A 25,243-nucleotide genomic window follows, 5' to 3' on the forward strand; every position below is an offset into this window, starting at 1 on the left:
TGTCTGAAATTCTAAAGTCAGTGCCTGAATATTGTAATAAATGTGGACCAGACCTACAAAAAATCCCTTGCCATGTTGCAAAGAATGTAGTCTGGGTTTGGCCAGTCAGCATGGGTTCAGAAGAGGGAGGTCGTGTTTTACGAACATGCTGGAATTCTGTGAGGAGGCAACAAAAGGCTATGATCAAAGTGGAGCTTATATTATTTATCTTGACTTTCAGAAAGCATTTCATAAGGTGCCACATGAGAGGTTGGGCATCAAATTAAAAGAAGTGGGAGTTCAGGGTGATGTTTTAGATGGGTGCAGAATTGGCTCAGATACAGGAAGCAGATGATGATGGTGCAAGGAACCTCATCAGAATTGTTAATACAGTAATAGTGTTCCACAGGGGTCAATGCTAGGGCCGCTGCTATTTTTAATATATATAAATGATTTAGATAGGAATATAAATAACAAGCTGGTTAAGTTTGCAGATGATACCAAGTGGATTAGCAGATAATTTGGAATCCGTTGTATCATTACGGAAGGACTTGGATAGCATAAAGGCTTGTGCAGATTTGTGGCAGATGAACTTTAATGTCAGTAAATGTAACATATTACACATTGGATGTAAAAATGTTAGGTTTAAATACGCAATGGGTGGTCAGAAAATCACCTTATGAGAAGGATTTAGGAGTCGTAGTGGACTCTACGCTATCGACTTCCTGACAGTGTACAGAAGCCATTACAAAGGCAAACAGAAGGTTTATTTCTTACTGTTTTGTCTGCTCCTACAGCAGCTTGTGTCTAATTGGTCCCTTAACATTAGAAAGCCTACGTGCCGCAGAGCTCTTCTCTATACTACTTTCAAACCAAAGGCTACCTTATTTTCCCATTGGGAGAGAGGAGAGGTTAGGAGCATTCTCGGATATGGTGCGTTGCCGCACCTACCACATGACAAACCACTTCAGGATCTCAGACTGGGACCCAAATGCAGGCATGCAGCGAGTGACACTTCAGCACCACACTTGTTCAGATAGAATGGAACAGTGTGAAGTTTTCTATTGTGGCTGGAGTGCCAATTATGACACCAACCCCCAAGTTTTCCCTGCAGGTTGGAGGGCCTACTTGCAGGGCTGGATGCAGGTTAACATCATACCCAGGACGGAGCAGTTACAGGTTAAGGGCCTTGCTCAAGGGCCCAATGGAGTACAGTCACTTCTGGCCTTTACGGGATATTGAACCATCAACCTTCCAATTGCCAGTACAGTTCCCTAGCCTCAGGGCCACCACTCTGCCTTACGTTGTTTCTGTTACTTAAAACTATTCATCACTATGAATCTAATTATTTATTTACAGAGATGTTGGTGTCAGCTACTGCTGCTTACTGCACTGCCTCCCTGATGGTAGTTTGAATACAAATAACAAGAATGAGTACAAGTAACTTATAACTTTTCCAAACATTCCCCCAGACACTCAACTGCTTTTACTTCTGTGCGGGTGAACAAAATAAAAGCAAAAAACCCTTCTAATGGGAAAAGAACCTTAAAAATTCCTATACGGCTCCTTAGCGGCAAAGAAAACAAAAAGTTTTGTGCAGCAAAATATATTTTTTAATTAACTCTAACACCTTAGAACACAAAATTTTCAGCTGCTTCTCTTCCATTCTCAAAGATGATGTCAATATATCTCAGTCTCCAATCTCAGTACATAGTATTATATGTGAACTAAAATATATAGTGAAAAAACAAATACTTTATATTTACATTTTTCTAAAATTTTTGCTTGTGAAAATGCCAATAATCTTTCAGTAGTTAAAGAGACTATCTAGCAGATACTTAGCACTTTGGAAATTGAGCAGAGAAAAGTGCTACTTAGATTAAATATGCTGAGAGCATTAAACTTGAAAATTGCCACAACAAAATAACATTTACCCTGGACTGTTTAAAGGATAAGTTCTGTATTTATAATATTTACAGTATTGGTTCAGTATCATGATATACAGTAAATATTTTGTGTTCTAACATAACAACTAGCCTGTTCTTACATTTTAAAATGGAGTTGATGGGACCTCAGTCTAAATTCAAAGACAAAACCATAAACAAAATTCAACAAATGGCCACAAACTAAAAGTCAGTAAATAAATTAAAGATCATTGCACTCACAGAGTTCCACTCTTGGTGTGCAGATTGAAAGCCACAAAGTGGCCATGTGGGACCATCTCATTCCGTTGCAGCTAGATATCTCTGTGCAGATACTTTCATCAAAAAGAAAGAAATGCCTCGAAAAATAAATCTTTTGTGTTTACTGTTTCATAACATGTCCTGTGTTTCCTGATGTGGGGTGGGGTAGAGGGAGCTCTTTTAAGGTTTGTTTTTGGTAGCTGGGCACATAGGTAATTTGCATGCATAATTAGTCATGAGGTGCTGTGATGCTGGTGCACAAGGATCAGTGTTCTATATCCCGTGGCAGTACTTTTAATAGTCTTATTATAGTCAGCTAATATACCCCTCAAATGAAAATACTGCTAATTTTTAAAATACATTTTTTAAACACAAATGTGATGCAAATCCGGCAGGGGGCAGGGTTGGGGGTTGAAACCACCGTGAGTGGAAGACTGGAGTTTCCCATTTGTGCAGTTAGAAAATGGGGAAAATATCGCACAGGACTGTCCAGAATGATACTGCATTTTTTTTATTCTTCATGTGCTTGTGACCCAGTGATAGCCATGTTGGCAGTGATCTCGTACAGTAAGCATGCATGAAAGTCCTGCACATGGCTGCGACAGCTCTGTCATGTCACACTGACCTTGTGAAGCATCTTGGGGTGATTGGGAAAAAAAATGTTCACCTAAGCAGGCCAATCAGCCGCACAATTTCAAGAAAATATTTGGTGAATAAGGTCACCAGCAAACAATGGATATTCGCTGTTAAAAACATCTTGGAGAATTTTGTCGATCTTCTCTACTAGACAATATTTTCTTGTTATTTGCAAGTCATAGACCTACCTATTTCATTCTTTGTCACAGCAGCTGTCAATCAACAGCTAGTGACAAACACTTTACTTCAAGATTATTCTCGCTCTTTAATATTTACAACTGAGTCTGCTGTTCTGCTTACATTTACATTACATATTGAAGGATTCCACTCCTGGGAATTAATGTCAAATAAAAGAAGAACAGTGTGGTGCTAAAAAGATGGGTTAAATAATCATTTCTAACTTCATTTTGTTTTCATAAACATACATCTGAAAAACATATTTGGTAAATTTAAAGGCCTTCATTTCATGTTTGGACTACTGTGTGTTTGCAGGTATCTGGGGCAAATGATAGCATACCACAACTGTGAAAAAATAATTTCAGTTTCAAAAATTACTTCTTTAAAACATCCAAAGCAGCAAAACACATGGACAAGTCAATTATGCAAAAAACAAAAATTTACTTAACCAGAAAGATAACATTAGAAGAGGTAAAAGTAATGGTAACAAAATACATATAACTTTAAGCTCTTGGTACAAAAATAAAATGTCTTAATGTTTTTTAGGTAATTGCAGGCAAGAATTAAAATGAATAAAAATCTAAATTTTTAAAATGTATATGAAATGCTGAGCATATTGATTCAACAAGGTTGAATTCAACAGATATTTAGGATGTATTAATAACTGAAATAAAACATTAATGAAAGAGTAATGCATATTCTATATTTTTAGAAATTATAATAAAAAGCTGGGCAAGCTAAATATGTACAAGCTACAAAAATAAGGAAAGACAAAATTGGTGTTCAAATAACTGATTGGAATAAACAAGATAAAAATATGTAGACTGTTAGAAGCTACTGTGATGAAGCTTACAAAACACTGATATAGAGACAAACATAAAAACTTGTAATCTGTTAGTCAGTAACTAAGAAGACTTGTGATGAATAAATCAGAACAATAATCTCAATATATAAACTGAACATTGCAAGGTAATGAAGTTTGGACTTTTTATGTATTTACTGAATGAAAAGCATTCTGATCTAAGAATGTCTAAGTCTCATTTGCGACTGAGGAGGGCAGACACCTAGAACGTATAGTCTGTTCTTCTCTATAGGAGTAAAGGAGATTTGCTTCTGTAATGCATTGGTGTAGAGTGGCAAGGCACAGTCTGAGGCTAACATATTGAGGGTTGTTGACTCATAACCACTAGAATATGTAAATACAATTTAAACTTTTAAATGCAGTGAAATATCTATATATATAATTCACTAAGGCAAGACAACCATGGAAAGCACGCCGGAAGGGGGCGTGGATTCACTAAGCTGCCGACAAGTAAGACACCCATGGTGCACGCAGGAAGGAGCCACGCCCACCAACTCTAAGCCCATTGGATACGACGACAACTCACAGAGCCACGCTCACCAACTCAGACGCAACGCCTCCGAAAACATGCCGTCATTTCTGTTTGTCTGTGCCACAGTCCACATGCAGCTCTGAGCCACGTTGACTTTTCATTAGTCAACCTCAGTGGAACCTTGGTTCACACAGAGGCAGCACCAGAGAGAGACAGAGGCATACACAGGCAGCCCGAGAGAGAGAGCCGCACACACAGGCAGCGCAGCGCGACAGAGAGAGCCGTGCAATCCTTTAAAACTGAGGTTAAAACACAATGAAGGAAGCAGTCTTTAAAAACCAATAAACCCTGTGCCTCTTTTTCATTAGCGTCTCACCTGCTTCACCGCCCTGCAACAGTCGAGACGCTTTCTCAGCAGCTGACCTTCTCTGTGCCTGACTCCACTACTGTCAGTCGCCTGATTAATAATGGTGAACTCCTGCAATGTTACTATCTTGCTTGGCTTTTAAATAAAGTTCGGATTTGTTGAAATGTTCCTTTTTTTCCCCCCTGTGCTTAAAACTCATTTTAAAAAAAAAGTGTTTATACAACTGCTGCAATGTTACAGAGAGAGAGAGGGCTCGCGTGCTTCTGAGAGACAGAGGGGGCTCACGTGCTGCTGAGAGAGGGGGGGGGCTGGGGAGGCTCGCGTGCTGCTGAGAGAGGGAGAGGGGTGGGGGCTCACGTGCTGCTGAGAGAGAGGGGGGGGGCTGGGGAGGCTCGCGTGCTGCTGAGAGAGGGGGGGCTGGGGGAGGCTCGCGTGCTGCTGAGAGAGGGGGAGGGGCTCGCGTGCTGCTGAGAGAGAGGGGGGGTGGGGAGGCTCGTGTGCTGCCGAGAGAGGGGGAGGGGGCTCGCGTGCTGCTGAGAGAGAGAGATAGAGGGGGGGGGCTGGGGAGGCTTGCGTGCTGCTGAGAGAGAGGGAGAGGGTGGGGGCTGGGGAGGCTCGCATGCTGCTGAGCTGAGGGGGGGGCTGGGGAGGCTTGCGTGCTGCTGAGAGAGAGAGAGAGGGGGGCTGGGGAGGCTCACCTGCTGCTGAGAGAGAGAGAGAGAGAGGGGGGGCTGGGGAGGCTCGTGTGCTGCTGAGTGAGAGAGAGCCTGTGCATGCAGCTGAGCAGGGAGCCTGGGTGTATATGCCAGTGTTATTCAATGTCTTTACTATTACACTATGCATTCTATGGTGTAATAATTAACTATATTTGTGCTTAAAAATCTTTAAAAAAATATATTTACATACAGTTCGTACGGTCTGGAATGGATTAATTGTATTTACATGCAATCCTATGGGGGAAATTGCTTCGGTTCACGACCAAATCGGTTTACGACCAGAGGTTTGGAACGAATTTTGGTTGTGAACCGAGGTTCCACTGTATATTGAGTCTAGAAAACATGATCAGCAAGTCTTTGATAGGCTGCAACAAAATGATGCTGTGGGTGGGTGTTAGTTAGTTAATTAGTTACTCGAAGGATTTCAAGATTTAATATGCACAAGCGGTAACACTGCAAAAGCAGCCCAAACCAGAAAAGACGGCTGGCAAAAAGTGGCTGACAAATTAAACGCGTGTGCATTGTACTTACTGAAAGCGGCGTTACGGATTTTGCAAATGTTCATTTTTTCCCTCTGCTTAAAAAAAATTTAAAAAGCGGCGTGATTATGCGGCGTATACTACGCCGCGGGTTGGTATGCAGCGTGTAAAACAGTTTGTCGTGGATAATTTGCCTTTTACTTTAACACAAAGACAATTTCCTGTTAGATTTGCCTGTGCAATGACAATTGATAAGGCACAGGGCCAAACTTTCAAAAAGATGTACATGTATCTGCCAAAACCAGTTTTCAGTCACGGACAGTTATATGTTGCTCTCTCCAGAGTTCCATCTTTTCATTCACTTACTGGTATGCCTGCAGGAACACGTGCAGCGAGAGAGAGCGAGCGACACACACACGCATACAGGTGCGTGAGAGAGAGAGCGTTAGACGCATAAGAATAATAATACTTCATTACATTGATATACCAGTGTTTTCAATATTCAAAGCGCTATCCACACAGGGAGAAACCGGGAAGCGAACCCAAAATCTTCCACAGTCTCCTTACTGCAAAACAGCAGCACTACCATTGCACTACAAGGCAGTTAAATAATGCACCGGCCTCGATTTTGTTTTCACTTCTGTTTACAGAGATCGGATCGTAGCGTGCATTGTTGCAATGTTACTTTTCTTGGTGGCTTATTACATTACGGATGTTTCACATGTTAATTTTTTTCCCTGTGCTTAAAAGACATTAAAAAAGTGTTTCTCAACTGTGACTCCGGAACAACTCAGTACGCAAGCTATATTAAGCGTCAACAACGAAGACTCGCTACACCTTAATGAACAAGTGCTGAAACTTATCCCTACCGATGAAGTAACTTTCACCAGCGTGGCCTCCATCGTCACAGACGATCCCGCTTTCAGTCACGGACAATTGTATGTTGCTCTCTCCAGAGGTCCATCTTTTCATTCACTCACAGTGGTATCCACAAACCCACCCCATTTGGACAACTGTGTCGTTCAGCAAGTGTTCACCCATCAATACATAATTATGTTGGCTAGTAACTTTATAATGTAGGCAATACCAGTTTTCCAAGATCCCTATAAGAAAGAACTAGATCATTTGTTGACTCTTTCTGAAATCTTAGATCTTAGGGGACGGAGTTTTTTGGTAGGCTTTGGTAATTCTAGTGTTAAAATGGCTCCTGCTTTAAGTTTATAGCAGACTTCAAAATCCTTGTTTTAACAAATAAAGCCTTAAATAGTTCCTGCTTACTTATCTAAACTTATCATTACTTACAAACCAGAGGGCAAATTAAGGACTCAAGATGCCTTTCTGTTTATGAGTCCAAGAATTAATAAAATAACAGAAATAATAATAAAACAAGCTTTTAGTTACATGGTTCCGAAGCTGTGGAATGGTCTGCCTGCTACTATAAGAGGTGCCCCTTCAGTCTCAGCTTTTAATTCCAGGCTGAATATTCATTACTTCAGTTTAGCATACCCCAAGTAGAGTGGTTGGTTAGCTGTGCATATTACATCTCTTTGGTTAGTCATTAGTACTTAAATATAAGTAATATGATATTTATAAACTGTTACTAATGCTCGCCTATTCTGTTTCTCTTCTCGTTACACACGTGTGGCTCTTGGTGCCACTGCTATACTGCCAAGTTGGTTGCCTGTCTATGGAAAAGTCATCTCTGGTTAAGAAGGACTGGAATCATCAGGTAGAAGGGTCCTTTCATAAGATTGGTCAGCACAGCACTGACTCAGCTGTGGAATTGTCAGTAGGGGGAAGGCGGCTTATTGGCCTCGGTCTCCTGGTCTCTGACTCTGTTTGGCTTGTCTGATCTGGCAGTAGTTCTGCAATTAGATTTTTTAAATGTTATTTGTATCCTCATATGTGATAGTTCTGTATTTAGTGAGTGGTATAATCTACCTTCCATTTTGCCTTGTACAGGGTGCGCACAAAGTCCGTATACCCCTATCTTTGGGAGGATTTTGAAAGCTAAAGGTTACCTCTTAGGAATCCAAAACATCTGTATCCCTCCGTGATCTCTGCATAGTCGAATGCGCAACCAAGGTTCTCCTGCTCATATTCTGCAACATTTGCAGGGTGACTTTCTGGAACGCTGCGCAAACCGCATGTTTCAGTTCATCGTTCGATGAATAACGGCACTTCCGCACATCTTCTTTGATCAACCCCCAGAGTGCATTATCTGGAGTTGTGAGATCAGGGCTTCTCGGAGGCCATGGAAGAGGAGCGGGATTGTTGTTTGATCCTCATCCGATCCAACGATTCCCAAAAGCATCGTTGAGGCGATCGCGCATGGTGATTGGTTTCAACAAGACGGGGCACCTGCCCATTTCGCAAACACTGTCAAGGACGCCCTGGTTTCTCAGTTGCGGGATGAGCCAGCCATTCAGCATTTCCAGATAACTGATTTGGTTAACAGAATCATCAAAAAAATAAGGGCCAAACAAATGCTGTGCTGTCATTCCGGCCCAGATCATCACGTGTGGTGGGCTATGCTCAATTTCTTCAAAGAAATGTGGATTTTCTTTTCCCCAGAAAAACATGTTTCGATTGCGGGAGCTGCGATAAATCGCACACTCATCAGAGAACATAACCTTTTCCTTCTCAGCATTTGTTGGAAATTGGTGCAGCATCAGATCACAAGCTTCCTGACGTCTGTCCAAGTCGGCATCTGATAACTCGTTAACGGGCAATGGACCCCAACATTTCATTTGCAAGTCCTGTTTGATGTGTTTTCACATTGTCAATTCCGCTATTCCCAACTCAGCAGCACGTATACGAGTGGATTTCATTGGGAATCGTTGGACAGACTCTGCCACATCTGCACACGTTTCATGCCTTGTGGATGGTCTTCCACTTCGCAGTGCATCTCGGACGCTGCCCGTTGCAAAAGCCTTCTTCTCCCACTGCAACAACGTCCTCTTTGTCGGCGATGCTTTCCCAAAATGCACAACAAAGTCATCCATGACATTTTTGATCGATTTCCCAGTAACAGGCTGCTCATGAACCCACACAGTGGCCACCAAACGCTCTTCGATCGTGAAAACACTTGTGTCACCCATCGCTTCGTCTTGGAACAACTGCCACGTTGTTGCAATTTCTTCAGCGGCAGAAGGTGGCAGCACCAGACAGGATGTCAGAAACACACCTCGAAATACTGGGAAGACTTGGGCTGATGTCCACAGGAACCAAATTGTCATGGTTATTCCTGTAAATGCTCCTAAAGATAGGGGTATACAGACTTTGTGCGCACCCTGTATTTCTGAGGTGGCAATGATAAATTGTCCATCTAGCTCTGTGAAGACTATTACTTATGTTCTCTTTATTTTTTGACACCCATTGGACAGCCAATCTACATGGAAGGGAGTCTCTCTCTGAATTGCCTTTTCTAAGATTTCTTCCAATTTTTTTCCCTACAAGGGTCTTTTTTGGGAGTTTTTTCTTATCTTCTTTGGGAGTCCAGGGTGGGAAGCTGTCAAAAAACTAAGGCTTGTGGCTAAGGATTGTGGCATTCCTTCATTGATTCTGAGCTATACAAGAAATAAATTGTTGTTGTTGTTATAAACAAGTATCAGGGTGTAACAAGGCTTGGAGAGTAACAAAAATGAAACAAATAATTGATGTGATTTACTGTGATTTAATGTATTCTTTAACTGAGTAAGTGGACATAAAATATATAATTTCTTGCTATTGTTACATGTATACAAATACACTTAGCTTTCTTAGGATGGTATATAAGATGGTATATGAATTTTAAGGCCCCTCTTAAATGTAAATATTTAGGTGCAAACTACAAAAAAGATAGAGCTGAAAGCCAAACAGAATAATTTGTCAAATATTTTTATGTCACATAGGAAAAATGAAAAAGGAATATCTGTGATTTTAGTGAGCAGTAATGAGACATTTTAAATGGACTGGAAGATGAATTAAAGTCAAAAAATCAAAAATGAGTTGTTAACCAAAAATTCATAATAACCGTTGCCAAAGCCTAAACACTAATCAAAAGAATGCCGAATTTTTCAGTTCCACAATTCTCTACAACATCCTACATAAAGGTCTTTGTATTATGCACAATCTTTGATCCATTGCTAAAGAATTCACTATACCGATTTATAAAACATTACGCTGATGATGTCATTTAACTTGCCTTCTGGGAACCTGCCTCCAGTTAAATGAAAGTTCCATTTTCATAATGGGAGAATTAAAATGGCACAGCTCAAAATAAAAGCAATTGCATCACAGTATCACAAAAATATAATAATATCAAGATATACTTAATCCCAGAAATTACATTTAAATGAAATACACATCCAGTAATTATTCCAGATATTCAAAACCCCCCACATAACTAAGGAGAGTCCCAAAAAAAATGCATAAGACACATAATAAATTTATAAAGTTGTCTAAGTTATAAAAGGATTATTTTTATAAACATTGAGAAGCATGACAGACCCTGCTTCTTACTGTCTATAACAAAGGTTAACATCTGAGTTCTGTCTTGGAATTCATCAGGTCATTTGGACCTTTTTTCTGACCAAAGTCAAATGTATACAGCTGAAGAATTAAGACTTCATTAAGACAGTTGCCCATGTTACCTTTGTACAAGAGGCTCTTATTCTGAAGAAAGAGCTGCCTCCCTGTTATTTTGAGGTGTGTTATTTGGGGCTAAAAAAAAACTGTGACATGAAATAAGTTATTTTTTGGAAGGCCTGTACCCCCTTCCAAATAGAAGGTGGTCCACGCAACAGAATTATTGCTTCTCCAGATTGAAAAGAGCTGGTTAATATGATTTGTAAATGTGGTTTCGAAAATACCTTTGTGCTTTCCATAGGAAGTGTTCTAGAAATAGCCCACATAGACAGAGTCTTAGAAGCATTCTCAAGACATGCTAGAGGGATCTTATTTCTCAGATAGACAAGAAGCATCTGGAAATTCCTCAGAAGGAACAGGAAAATTTGCTGAGAATAAAGCAGTCTGATCTGTTCAGCACAACGTATTACATCTGAGATCCTAGACAGGAAGAGGGGAATGAAATTGAAGTAAATTAGGACTACCTGCACTGGAACTGAGTTCATCATTCTCAGACTCTGTTCCATTCTGATTGCCAATGCCATGCAAGCTATTCATTGCCATCAGCTTCATCTTCTGTAGTTTCATTGCTTCAGCCACGGCAGCAGCTGTTAATCCTGTAAAATAAATCACAGAAATCAAAAACTGCTCTCTTAAACACTTTTAAAGAGGCCACACTTTTCATATACACACAGGATTATATGGTCAAATAAAAGATTATATCTGAATTATTGTTTTTATTGGTAAATACACAGTACTTATGTGTTGTAGCATGTATTATTATATGCACGTTATACTTATTTTTATGCTATGTGCTGTATAGATCACTACCAATGCTATACAAATTTGGCATTAGTTCAGCATTCATCAATGTATATAGGACAGGGCTGGCCATTTTTGCTTTAAATGCAGTTGTCAAAGGGTTTGAGACATTTAGCCTCATGTTAAAGGAAGCAATATACATTTTGAATGTCATATTGTGTTAAGAGAATGGTAACATATTTTCTCATTGTTATCTTAAACAAGATTGCATGAATGACATACAAAAAAGCATAACTGAGGAGAAAAAAGAAAATGTCAATGTATACTAATTTTAGAGGTTATTTATGTATATGATACTAATGCTGCTAAAGGTGTCAGAAAAAATTAAAACAACATGAAGTATAATAAGAAACAAAAAATGAACAATTTGTTGTGGCAATGTATATTAGAAGCCAGCCCCTGTGATAAATGGAAGGATATTTAGCTTGTTCTTGTTGAGTTTAGTCTGATTTTTTTAACTGAATATTTTAATTATTGATTGAAAAGTCAGTCCAACCTAAAATACCTTTTCTAGTTTGGGGCTGCCGTCTAATGAAGCATAAATTCTCCCTGCCAGTCAATTACAGGATGTTCGTCACACACAAAATACATTGAAAATCTAGAAATAATTAAGCTAAAACACACTGAACTCCAGCCGTGATCAGTGAATCACTGGGAAAATATGACCTTAACATTACAATAATTTGCCAGTTCGAATCCCGTAAACACCAGAAGTGACTCTACTCTGTTGGGCACCTGAGCAAGGCCCTTAACCTGCAATTGCTTTGTCCTGGGTATGACTTTAATTACCATCCACCCCTACAAGCAGGTCCTCCAAGTTACAGGGAAAACCTGGGGGTTGGTGGCAGAACTGGCACTCCAGTCAAAGTTAAAAACCTCACACTGTTTCAGTGTGGTGCTGAGGTGTCTCCCACTGCACTCGGGTCCCAATCCAGGTGATTCATCGTGTGGTGGGTGTGGCAACGTGTTATCTGCACATGCTCCCAACCTCTTTTAACCTCACAAGAATAAAAACTTGAAAACTCATTTGACTTGTAAGAGAGAAATGCTTTTTATGTATATTCTGTACTCAAAAAATTTCAATAACCTAATGATCATATTTAGTATTCAGACTTTTCTAATTCAGAAGCTGATTATTTTCATAGATCATTTGCTTGCCACATTGCTTGTCTGAAACATCAAAATGTTTTATAATAAATATTTTATTGGTGAAGAAAATAGGCAGATGAGTGACAACCTATCATCATGCTGTTACATTTTCTATCTTAAAATAGCAATAAAAATAAATATCACTAACAGGAGGAACATTAATACTGACTTTTTGATTACTAAATTATTTTCATCAAAATCTGGCTAATAGAATTTATTTAATAATACTGACGTTGATCCAAAGTTTGTAATTTCTTCTTACTACATAAATGAAGTGTTTATGCAAGCTAATTAGTAGCAAAATACAATATATATTAAACTCTTATTTAATAAAAAATGTTTCAAAAACTATATTGTGACCAAAGTTATGAGCACAAACAGCAGTTATTTTAAAGTATATTTTATATTTTTATTAAATGCCATAATATTAGTTCAAAGTTCTGAAATGAATGAAAAATCCCTAAGTCCAGCTGGGCTCTATTAAATATACTTTTATGTTGTTCCCTGTTTGTTACTCCTTCTCCTTTTCACACCAAAAAGAAAAAAATAAACAATGTTAGGGAAATTCGTACAATACATAGAGTAGTTTAAGGGTTATTAATTTAATTAAGATGAACAGAGTACGGAATGTTAATTGAGGATGTTATTAAACAAACACCTGCCACCCACAGAAGATTATTTGAGTAATTTCTTAGTAAATTTAAATGTATGCCAATTTTAGCAAGTACATTACACCTCATTTGTACTATAAATACTATTTACATAAGAAAAATGACAAAGTAAAAACTGGAGGCTTCTGAATGCAACGTCTCTCAGAGGTGAGGATCTAATCTTGGGTAGGTTTTTGAAAGTACAAAGATGTGCTCACATAGAATAAGACACAATAGCATTACTAATGACCTGAAGTGGGTACAATATTCAAGGCTACAGTCAAGAAGGCTCACCAGTGTCTTTATTTCCGTAAATATTTTAGTAAAGCTTAAATGTTTCCATCTATGCTCACTAATGTCTAAATCATATTTGAAAATGGTTTTATTTGATTGAAAAGCTGACATTTCATTTTAAAATATAGTTAACTAGCCATCCTCCGTGGCTTTGCCCACGTGGTAGTGAAACAGGACAGTGAGGAGGGCCCTGCCCAGCTCCCTACTTCTGACATCACGGTTCTCCCTCCCCTCAGCCCACAGCCTCTGACTCGGATTAGCATGAATATATTGCTCCTGCAAGCGATCTATGATTCTTAATGCGATGAAAGAAGCGGCAAAATCAAACGGTATGTTCAAGCAAATTCTAGAAAAAAGGGTGATCTAAATCCGTTAAGTAGTTCTTTCGTTCGCTAGCTAAGTGGATGTAAGATACGCCCCGAGGCTGGAGCGTGAGTGAGGAGGGCTCTGTCCCCCTCCGCTTGGCCCGCTGCGTCTCTCTCGGATTCGTGTAAATAAAGCAGCAACGCAAGTGCGATGACAGAAGTCGGAAAATCAACCAGAATGTTGAAGTAAATTATAGAAAAAACCTGATCTAAATCCGTTAAGTAGTTCTCTCATGAAAAGCGGACAGACATACAGACAGACAGACATTGGATGTTATATATAGAGAGATTTACCACATGCTAGTTTTGGAATTGTACATATTTCATAACTCCAGCCACGACACCTGTTGCAAGCAGACAAGCTAGCAAGAAATATATCCTACCTCAAGAAAGAAGTATCAAGAATCTTTGATAAAGTTTATTATTTCCTGTTTACTTTTGTTATCACAAGCATGTATCAGAAATGGGGAAGGCCAATTCTCCTAAATTGAAAAACTGGTACTTCAAAGTAGATGTATTCAGTATGTCTTAAGGAATTTTTTTATTAACAATTGGACCCTGGAACCCATTAGCTCCATTATAATATGCAAGAGTAGGCTAGTTATTTTTGAAAAGGTAAAAAAATATGTTTCACATTAGAATGCAAGCTCATGTGGCAAATTAATATACATCATGAGTGTGAAGATATAACTTTGATTTGAATAATGCCAAAATTATTCTTTAATTTACTGAATATCTGGGACGAAATGCTTAGTTTTCTTTGGCATCGTTTAACAAGAATTGTAAAATTTTAAATGTACATACAACTCTAGTCCACATAAAATACACACAAAAATGTTAATATGTAAATCAGTTCATAATCCATTTAAACAACTAGCGCTACATTTCTCAAGAGCATTGTAACGCTAAGAATATTGTAAACTCAGCATCAAGAACCCCATCATAATTAAAGTAGCATGTTAAGTCCTTTGTAATCTGTGTGCTCCCTGACCTAGTCATTAATCTTAAACTGGCTTTCTCTTGCACCAACTGTAGCCATTGGCAGCAATCACCACACAGAATAAATTAAATTCAAATTATGACAACACACTTAAAATGCAGAATATGAAGATTTATGCTGTTATTTTTATTATGAAAAGCATTAAATTATTTATTGTGTTACACTTTATAGATAAACTATTGAGTAAATATTGTACTGTTAAGAACTACAAATTTATAAGTTGATGATATTTCTATGTTCTTTAAAAATTTTGAAGTCTTGGTGTTCTAAGGTTGCAGCTTAATTTACTTTCACAGAGACATTTTATTTGTTATACTTGTTTATGTGGAGAAGCTGGAAGAAAGAAAAAGAAAGCATAAGAACTTAATAAATTTTTATATAGATAGTACAGCTGCAATAAAGAAAGCCCACCTAGAATTAACATCCTTTGAGACCCATGTTTGTTTCTTCGCCCACCATCTCACAAACCCTTAATGTAAGTATTACTAAAATGTAAAACAGACAACAAATCAAAACACAGCCACCTTGTCTGGACTTTTAGTCATTTCAGCCAAATCAGAAGCTGTGGTATCCTAACCAATTCCTGTCCCCCATTTACCTATATGCAAATTGAAAGTCCCAAGTTTTGTTTAGCACTTCTCTCCCAATCAACTTCTCAAAGGATTTCATAATATGAGAAGTTAAGGCCACCGATCTGAAGTAATTTAAAGCTTTTTTGAGTGCAATTTTAACTACTGGAACACCATCTGCCCATTTCTGGGTATTGGGCTCCTGTTGCAAATCCAGAGACATCTCAGATATAGAGTGGAATATTGGACAGAGTTGCTCTGGACATTCTGTCTTTACCAGAGCTTTTTTTGATTTAAGTTTGTTGGAGGACCTTTCCCACATAATTTTGGTCAAAGAAGAGCGGTGTCCTATCTCCTATCTCTTTTGCTGAATACTTTTTAAAGCAAAATCCTGTGTCTCAAACCTTAAAAAGAATTCATCGAAGTTTTGAGTCAATTGATGGTTAGTCTTAACCCCTGCCAATTCTGTCAGATTATTACTTTTACTTTGAATGCTAGCCATTTCATAGCATTCCAGGTTATCCCAGGTTATCAATGTGCAGTTTAAAGTCAACTTTGTTCACTTGATTTTCACTTTTCATCACCTTCTGTTAAGTTACAAAACAGTTCCATGTTGAAATACCTTGTTTTTTATTTGGAAATCTATGGCTTGTTGTTAGGATACATTTTGACTGATTTCACTGGAAATTTTGGAATCCTCATAGAATTTTATTCAACTGAATGTTGCATCTGTCAGTCAGTACATTCCAAACAGCCACACAAGAACTCAAGAGATTCCTTGACTAATTACTGGCTTTTCACTTTTAAAAACTGTTTTGTACAGTAGTTAGCAATAAGGTGGTGTGGAAGAATAATTTTAGGATAACATAACTTTCATCTTACAGAAATAGCATAAAGGGTTAATAAATGTCAGAAACCTTTATAGGCATATCAGGAAACCAGATAAAGGTCAAGTGAACAAAAATGTACTGAAAGGTACACAACCTATAAACAAGCAGAATGGACAGTTGTTATATGCACAGAAATTTCAAAGGTGGTGATTCAACTCAAAGGTATAAGAAGAGCCAGAATATAATAGACTTTTATTTTATATAAGTCATTTGGGTGTAAAGCAACAAACCAACCAGAGTAAATGTATGCATTGATTGACACTGTATGTAAATTCAATAGTTTATAAAATGAACCTCTATTCTTTCTGATCATAATAATAATAATCATACATTTTATTTATATAGCGCCTTTCCCATGCTCAAGGCACTTCACAGAGTTTAAGAAAGAACGGCAGGGTATACAGTATATAGCATTGTACTAAACCAGATAAATAAATAAAAAGAGTAAGATAGTAAATTCAGAGGAAAGCCTAACAGACAACATAATTGATGGTCTAGCACACACACACACAGGTTACATGAGCATACCTGACATAGAGGTAAACTGAAAGATGGGTAATAAAGTCAAGTAGAGCTAAAAGCCTTCCTGAACAGATGGGTCTTGAGTTGTTTTTTAAAAGAATTCATGGAGTCAGCTGACCTGAATAATTTCGGTAGGTCATTCCAGAGTCTGGACGCTATACAGCTGAAGGCCCTGTCACCCATGGAGTGTAGATTAGTGTGGGGCACAACAAGATTGCCAGAATCAGAGGACCTTAGTGGGCGTACAACAACAGCAACAACAACATTTATTTATATAGCACATTTTCATACAAAAAGTAGCTCAAAGTGCTTTACATAATGAAGAAAAGAAAAATAAAAGACAAAATAAGAAATTAAAATAAGACATTAGTTAATATAGAAAAGGAGTAAGGTCCGATGGCCAGGGTAGACAGAAAAAACAAAAATAAACTCCAGACGGCTGGAGAAAAAAATAAAATTTGCAGGGGTTCCAGGCCATGAGACCGTCCAGTCCCCTCTACCTAACAAATGAAATAGTCCTCTTTGTAGTTAGGGTTCTCACAGAGTCACATGATGCTGATGGTCATAGAGACTTAATCCATCCATCACTGTTGGAACATCACGGTGCTTTGAGTAGATGGTGGTGGCTTGGACACCGGAAAAGGCACATAGTGATGGAGAAGGTCACTGATGTAGTTTGGCACAAGGTCGTTTAAGGATTTGTAGGTTATTAGCAGAATTTTACATTTAATTCTGTAAGACACAGGGAGCCAGTGAAGGCGAAGCAGGATGGGTGTGATGTGATCGCTGCTGCTGGTTCGAGTAAGGACTCTTGCAGCCGAGTTTTGAATAAGCTGGAGCTGTGATATAAGACTGGAAGGGGCACCTGCCAGTAGGGAATTACAATAATCGATACGGGATGTGATAAAAGCATGGACAAGTTTCTCAGTGTTAGAAAAGGAGAGGAAGGAGCAAACATGTGATATGTTATGGAGGTGAAAGTAAGAAAGTTTCTTGATGTGATTTATGTGGGTGGAATAAGAAAGGGAGGAATCAAAAATGTAACCTGAATATCTTAAATGTGAAATAGAATGTTGCTGTTTGAATGACTACATAGCTAATAGAAGGTATAGTTATTTTCTATACTGTGATGCTCTAATGAAACATTCCGGACACTTGTTAAATTCTGAAGCCGCCAGTAAAAATGTATGTGTCAATTTAATTTGTAAAATTTTACTTTAAAGAAAAATAGCTGGGATATGAATAAAAGAACTGTTTAGCTTTAAGATTATTCATGTTGAGGTAATAATGGATGTATTTTTGGAAGATAATTATAACTTTTGAAAACAACCTGATAGCCTTAGATGCAGAAAAATATGAATTTCTTTTCTAAATGATTTAAATTTCAAGACTGCATATATTTGAACACTATACTGTAGTTAGAGTAATTAGGAAAGGAAATGTGGAGCTTAACTATTTACAGCAGCTGATCAGAAAGAATTATCGGTATACAGCATCTAGCACACGCTGCCTCAGCCATGCTGTCTATTTGAACTGCTCTCATACAACAAACGCTTCAGAGCCTTTTCTGTAGGGACATCACGGTTCAAAAACAGTTTCATCCCAAGAGCTCTAAATGCACTCAATAATCAGTCTATAAAGTGCTCCTTTTAGAACTGTTTGTATTTATAAGTACAATCTCCTCACTATAAACTTGCGAGACAGTTATAATATTGCACAACCTGAGCCACTTTATAAAGCACGTATTTACATATCATGACGATATCATTTTTAAGGTGAAATGCATCAAAATATGTTTATTACATTATCCATCCATCCATCCATTTTCCAACCCGCTGAATCCGAACACAGGGTCACGGGGGTCGGCTGGAGCCAATCCCAGCCAACACAGGGCACAAGGCAGGAACCAATCCCGGGCAGGGTGCCAACCCACCGCAGTTATTACATTATACAGATAACAAATAATCTGTATTGTTTATAATTAAACATGTGAGGACACAGTGTCGCAGCACTAGCAACAAGCTGGCACCCTGTTCAGGGATTATTCCTGCATCGAACTGTATTCTTGCTGGGGTGGTGTGACCCTGGATGGATCGATGGATAGAATAATTAAACATGTATTACGAAGATATTTCAATGTTCCTTAAAAGTTTTGAAGAATCGGCATTCTAACCTTACAAATGGCTTGACATTTATTAAAGAGCTGAATGTGTGGCGGTTGGGTACTTCAAGAAAGAAAAGGAAGGAGCAGGAATTGGGGGTTAGTACATTTGAAAGAGACAGTACTGCTGCAATAAATTATTGCAGGAGGCAGGAATAATCTCTGGACGAGGCGTCAGCTCGTCACAATCAATGCACAAACCGTGTTCCCATGTTTAATAACATGCTTTAATTCCTATCATCATGAAAATGATATCAAGTATACATCTCAGTATTTATATTATTCAGAAAGCTGTAATATCACGAATGTAATGGATTCTGTGTCCTGTCAGAGGAAGAGAACATTTTTACACACATAGAGCACATAGAAGAACACATACAAAACAAAGCATTTAACATGCTACTTTAGTTACGATGGGATTTGAGAAACTAGTAGATTAAACGATAATGACAAAATAAACTATGTGATTAAAGTGGAAATTTTGAAATTAAAGTTGACATTTCAAGCTTTTTTCCCCACTGTGTCCCTATTTTTTTAAATTTTCTCTGTCATATGATTCTCAGACAGTGGGCTACGACTCGCCTTTTCACGGCGACTTTGATATCTGACAACTTCTTTTTTATTGCGGGCACTGTGCGACTTTGTGAACTTGAGCTTTCGAGTTTCTCCTATGTCACTTGATCAACTTCCTTTTGTTATTTATACCACTGTTTAAACCAACAAATAGTATGCTTTTCCTTGTCTCCACTTGGTATTCGCTGAAATTCTTCTATTTTCCCCTGTGCTTTGCCATTGTCTTTTCAAAGAATGCTGAGCTTAAGGGCTATTTATATTGGTTTGCATATTCAAAGAGGCGTAATTCTGGGAGGAGTTGGGGAGAGGCAGCAGGTGCGTGCACATGCATTCCTTTTCATGCTGACTGGGATTTATGTAGCGGAAGAATATGGAAGTTGGCGTTCCCACATATTTATGCATCTGGATTTTTCTTTGCGTACGAACATTTCTGGTTTTGTCCGTGTACAATGTTTTAGTGTGAATTCTACGAACTGCTTTATGCATGAGGCCCCAGGTATTCGACCAATTGACTACCAAACATCATACTCAAATTCCATTCAAAGGGATCATGGGTTCCTGCTGCTAACAACTCAACTGTTCTGGTGACCGCTGATGCTGAAAGATCGTTGTGGGTCCAGAATTACAGAGGGTTATTGGTATATTTTCCCTCAGTTTAAAAAGGTTTTCTTTTCTTCTTAATAAAAATTTAAAAGCAGTACTTCGCCTCTGCAAAGCGTGGGGATTTCGCTATATATATATATATATATACTGTATATATATATATATATATATATATATATATATATATATATATATATATATATATGTGAATGTATGTATGTATATTTGTATGTCTATATATATATATATATATATACAGTGATCCCTCGCTATATCGCGCTTCGCCTTTCGCGGCTTCACTCCATCGCGGATTTTATATGTAAGCATATTTAAATATATATCGCGGATTTTTCGCTGCTTCGCGGGTTTCTGCGGACAATAGGTCTTTTAATTTCTGGTACATGCTTCCTCAGTTGGTTTGCCCAGTTGATTTCATACAAGGGACGCTATTGGCAGATGGCTGAGAAGCTATCCAGCTTACTCTCTCTCTCTCTCTCTCTCTCTCTCTCTCTCTCTTGCGCTGACGTAGGGGGGTGTGAGCAGGGGGGCTGTGTGCAGCTGCTTCCTGAAGGACATGCTGCACGGAGCTTCGCATACTTAAAAGCTCAAAGGGCACGTATTGATTTTTTTTATCTGTCTCTCGCTATCTCTCTCTATCTCTCTCTCTCTGTCTTCCTGCTCCTGACAGAGGGGGTGTGAGCTGCCGCCTTCAACAGCTTTGTACCGGCGGTGCTTCGCATACTTAAAAGCCGTATTGATTTTTTTTTTGACTGCTTGCTTTGCACTCCTTTGAAAAGGAAGATATGTTTGCATTCTTTTAATTGTGAGACAGAACTGTCATCTCTGTCTTGTCATGGAGCACAGTTTAAACTTTTGAAAAAGAGACAAATGTTTGTTTGCAGTGTTTGAATAACGTTCCTGTCTCTCTACAACCTCCTGTGTTTCTGCGCAAATCTGTGACCGAAGCATGACATTCTAAAAATAACCATATAAACATATGGTTTCTACTTCGCGGATTTTCCTATTTCGCGGGTGGCTCTGGAACGCAACCCCCGCGATGGAGGAGGGATTACTGTATATATATATATGGATATGTATATATATGTAGATATGTATATATATATGTGTAAATATATGTAGATATGTATATATATATATATGTAGATATGTAAATATATATATGTATATATATGTGTCTGTGTGTGTATGTATGTATGTATGTGTATATGTATATATGTATATGTGTGTGTGTATGTATGTGTGTATATGTATGTGTATATATATGTTGATATGTGTATATATATATGTATATATATGTGGATATGTATATGTATATATATATGTATATATATGTATATGTAAGGAACGACCATCTCTGAACAGAGGAGGGGGCCTAAGGGTACATCTGTCGCCATCTTACAATGCTGCGATTGCAGCCATTCCTCAACCCTCTATGAATGGTTCACACGTCTACTAATCAGTGGACAATTTGCATATCACTGATCAACTGGCACTTTGTCAATGGTGCTAGTCTCTGTGATTAAGCAAAGGTACTGTTTATAAGGTTGGGGAAACCTGCAGTCAATTGAGACTGAGGAAGAGACTTGGATAAGTCTCGAAATATTTCTCCCACTTAAAAACTTTGTCCAGATGAACAGAATCAAATTTCTAGGATATGTATATGTAGATATGTGTATATGTAGATATGTATATATATGTATATATGTATATGTATATATATGTTTACATAACCTCTTTAACACACTACTTCTCCGCTGCGAAGCGCGGGTATTTTGCTAGTCTATACATATTAATAAAAGGCAAAGCCCTCACTGACTGACTGACTGACTGACTGACTGACTGACTCACTCACTCACTCATCACTAATTCTCGAACTTCCCGTGTAGGTGGAAGGCTGAAATTTGGCAGGCTCATTCCTTACAGCTTACTTACAAAAGTTAGGCAGGTTTCATTTCGAAATTCTACGCGTAATGGTCATAACTGGAACATATTTTTTGTCCATATACTGTAATGGAGGAGGCGGAGTCACGTATCGCATCATCACGCCTCCTACGTAATCACGTGAACTAAAAACAAGGAAGAGATTTACAGCACAAGTCAAACGCGGGAACGAAGGTAAATGACGTTAATTTTTGACTGTCTTTTAATACTGTGTAAGCATACATATTAACACATGTGCAATTAAACGTGTGCATTTACGGGGCGATTTCTCAGGCTTAAAAGCTCGCCTTTTACTAAAAAGGTAAATGCAAAACTATTTTCAATCAGTTTATTGAAACGCTCCCGTTAAGGATTGCAATAACATATTCGCGAGATAAAAGAACGAAGTAGGGGGAAATGAAGGAAGAGCCGCAAACAGCTAAGAGCAAAAAATTCATTAAACAATTGAGAAGGGAGCGAGTGAAGCATACAAGCATGTTCATAAGGGAAACAAAGCACGGTGTAAAACGTAAGTTTAAATTAAGTTTATAGAAACGCTCCCGCTGCGGATTGCAATAACATATTCGCGAGATAAAAGTTTAATGAGAAGACACGAGGTATAAACGAACCACACGCCGTGGCGCAACGTTAGGGGCAACAGTTTCAACCATTCTATGATCTGCTTCTCGCAACTGAAAGACGGCACATGGCGGATGTTAGCCGACTTGCTGACCGCAACGTTAGGGGCTTCAACTCTGGCGCTGACAATAGAGATTCGATTCACGAGAGGGGATGCAGTGAGTGTGTATGCCTGATGAGCCCAGAATTAGGGAGAAACAAATGTCACATACTCTTTGCATTATTTGAAAGTAAACTATTAAAACCATTCTATGATCAGCTTCTGGAAACAGAAAGAGGGCACGTGGCGGATGTAAGGCGACTTCCTGACCAACCACAAGCGTTACCTGGCAGGTAACCACCCATACAGTCAGATTGTGATTCAGAAAACGAATGCCATGAATGTAATTACCACGATCTACATACTGTCAAATAAACGAAACACACGCCGTAGCGCGACAGCTGTGAAAAGCGAGGTTCAGAAAAAAACAGATCCTTAACAAATTGTTATTGGTATATTTTCGATCCGTTTAAAAAGGTTTTCTTTTCTTATTAAAAAATTAAAAGCAGTACTTCGCCGCAACGAAGCGCGAGAATTTGGCTATATATATCTGCTTCTCGCAATTAAAAGAGGGCACGTGGCGGATTTTAGACGACTTCATGACCAAACTTAAGTGTTACCTGCCAGGTAGGGTTACCACTTTTAATACAAAAAAATAAGGGACGCATACTGCAGCGGGTGCCACATCTCAGTGCCAACAGTTTGCAGACTGTACTTAAAAGACCCGCCCTCCTCACTGGACAGTTAAAAAGACCAATCAAACTAACGATGACATCAAGTATTACCCAATCATAAGTAGGAAAGGAGGCATCTTCATAAAATGCGTGTGGGATGATTTGCATGAGACGCTGCTTTAAAAAAAATGATAAAAAAAATACGGGACAAATCCCATCCCGTATTGATTCAAAACGGGACGCGCAATTTCATTCTCAAATGCGGCACGATTCCGTATTTTAAAGGACGGGTGGCAACCCTACAGTGCCAGGTAACCACCCATACAATCAGATTGTGATTCAGACTAGGAATGCAATGAATGTAATTACCCCGATCTACATACAAGGCGAAAGTCTTGCAACATTCAAAGATGATGGTTTGGGATAAGTACACCATACAACATAAAAGAGCTTATGAAGCCTTGAACCGAAAAAAGCAAGATCTCAGAGATCGTAAAAAAAAAAATAGGAGGTAATGTCGTTTTACTCGCTGTAGATTTTAGTCAAACATTACCAGTTATTCACGAGGGAGACCAGCAGATGAACTCAACGCGTGTTTAAAATCCATGCTTCTCCCACGCTCGGTTATATGTCGCGTGTTCTCAGGTAGGTACACCAAAAAATGTATACATTTAAGCATGTAATGGGCAAACAAAAAATGAGGTATACCCGAAGGCACTGCAGTAGTACTTAATGTAACTTTACTTCTTAAATGTTAATGTTTTACTGTTTAATAATTTATACGCTTCTTATATGTTGTTCAAATTCTTTTATCAAAATACCAGTGACAGCGCAATGCACGATAACATGGAGTGAATACACCATACGCATCTGCCCACGGCCGCCCTGGTGTGCGCAGATAGGAGTTGATTCTACAATAAAATAAAATAAAGATAAAAAGAGTAATACAATCATCACCCATAAAGCGGATAGTAGACGTGACGTACTATATGTGTACCAGATTTCAAGTCAATAGGTGAAACGGTTTGCGAGCTACAGGTGATTTAAAATCCTGGACAGACACACAAATTGCCATGGTAGCAAATTACAGAAAAAGATTTTACTGTTTAATAATTTATATTTATATGAAATGTGCTTCTTATATATTACTTCATATTCTCATATGATAATGATGTTAATGTTTATATTGATTTCTATGTTATTGAAACTGCATGTATGTGTGTATATGTATGTATATATATATATATATATATATATATATATATATATACTAGCAAAATACCCGCGCTTCGCAGCAGAGTAGTGTGTTAAAGAGGTTATGAAAAAAAAGGAAACATTTTAAAAATAACGTAACATGATTGTCAATGTAATTGTGTTGTCATTGTTATAAGTGTTGCTGTCTTTTTTATATATATATATATATATATATATATATATATATTATATATATAATATACACACACACATAAACATTTATATACATATACATATATATACATAGCTACATATACACATATCTACATATATATACACACATACATAAACACACACATAAGACTTATTGACTGAAACGGGCTTTCACGAAAAAAGTTAGGGCTTTGCTACAGGATACACCCTCCACAAGTTAAGCAAGTAAAAATAAAATATATATTTCTGTTTTATTTAAACCTTTTAAGTTCATATGCATAGCCCCATTTGGCTGTTTAATTTTTTTTTTCTTTCTTCAGTAATATTTAATCTCCTTAAAGTAAAAGAACATATCCATTTTACTTTTTTTGTATCTCTTTAGTAATATTTTACTGTAAAAGGATAACCAGTATTTAAACCTTTTATGTTACTTTATACATTTATTTTACACAATGTTGAAAGATT

General features: G+C 38.1%; 1 protein-coding gene across 1 annotated transcript in view; it reads right to left on the reverse strand.

Annotated features, from left to right (window-relative positions):
- The window catches only part of LOC114662095 (dachshund homolog 2-like), an 819,124-nt gene that overhangs the window by 355,363 nt on the left and 438,518 nt on the right, over positions 1-25,243 (reverse strand). The window contains 1 exon segment of the mRNA XM_051934388.1: positions 10,965-11,096. Within this exon segment, the coding sequence (XP_051790348.1) occupies positions 10,965-11,096 (132 nt within the window).

This window comes from Erpetoichthys calabaricus, chromosome 12 (assembly GCF_900747795.2).
Source record: "Erpetoichthys calabaricus chromosome 12, fErpCal1.3, whole genome shotgun sequence".
Lineage (NCBI taxonomy): Eukaryota > Metazoa > Chordata > Cladistia > Polypteriformes > Polypteridae > Erpetoichthys > Erpetoichthys calabaricus.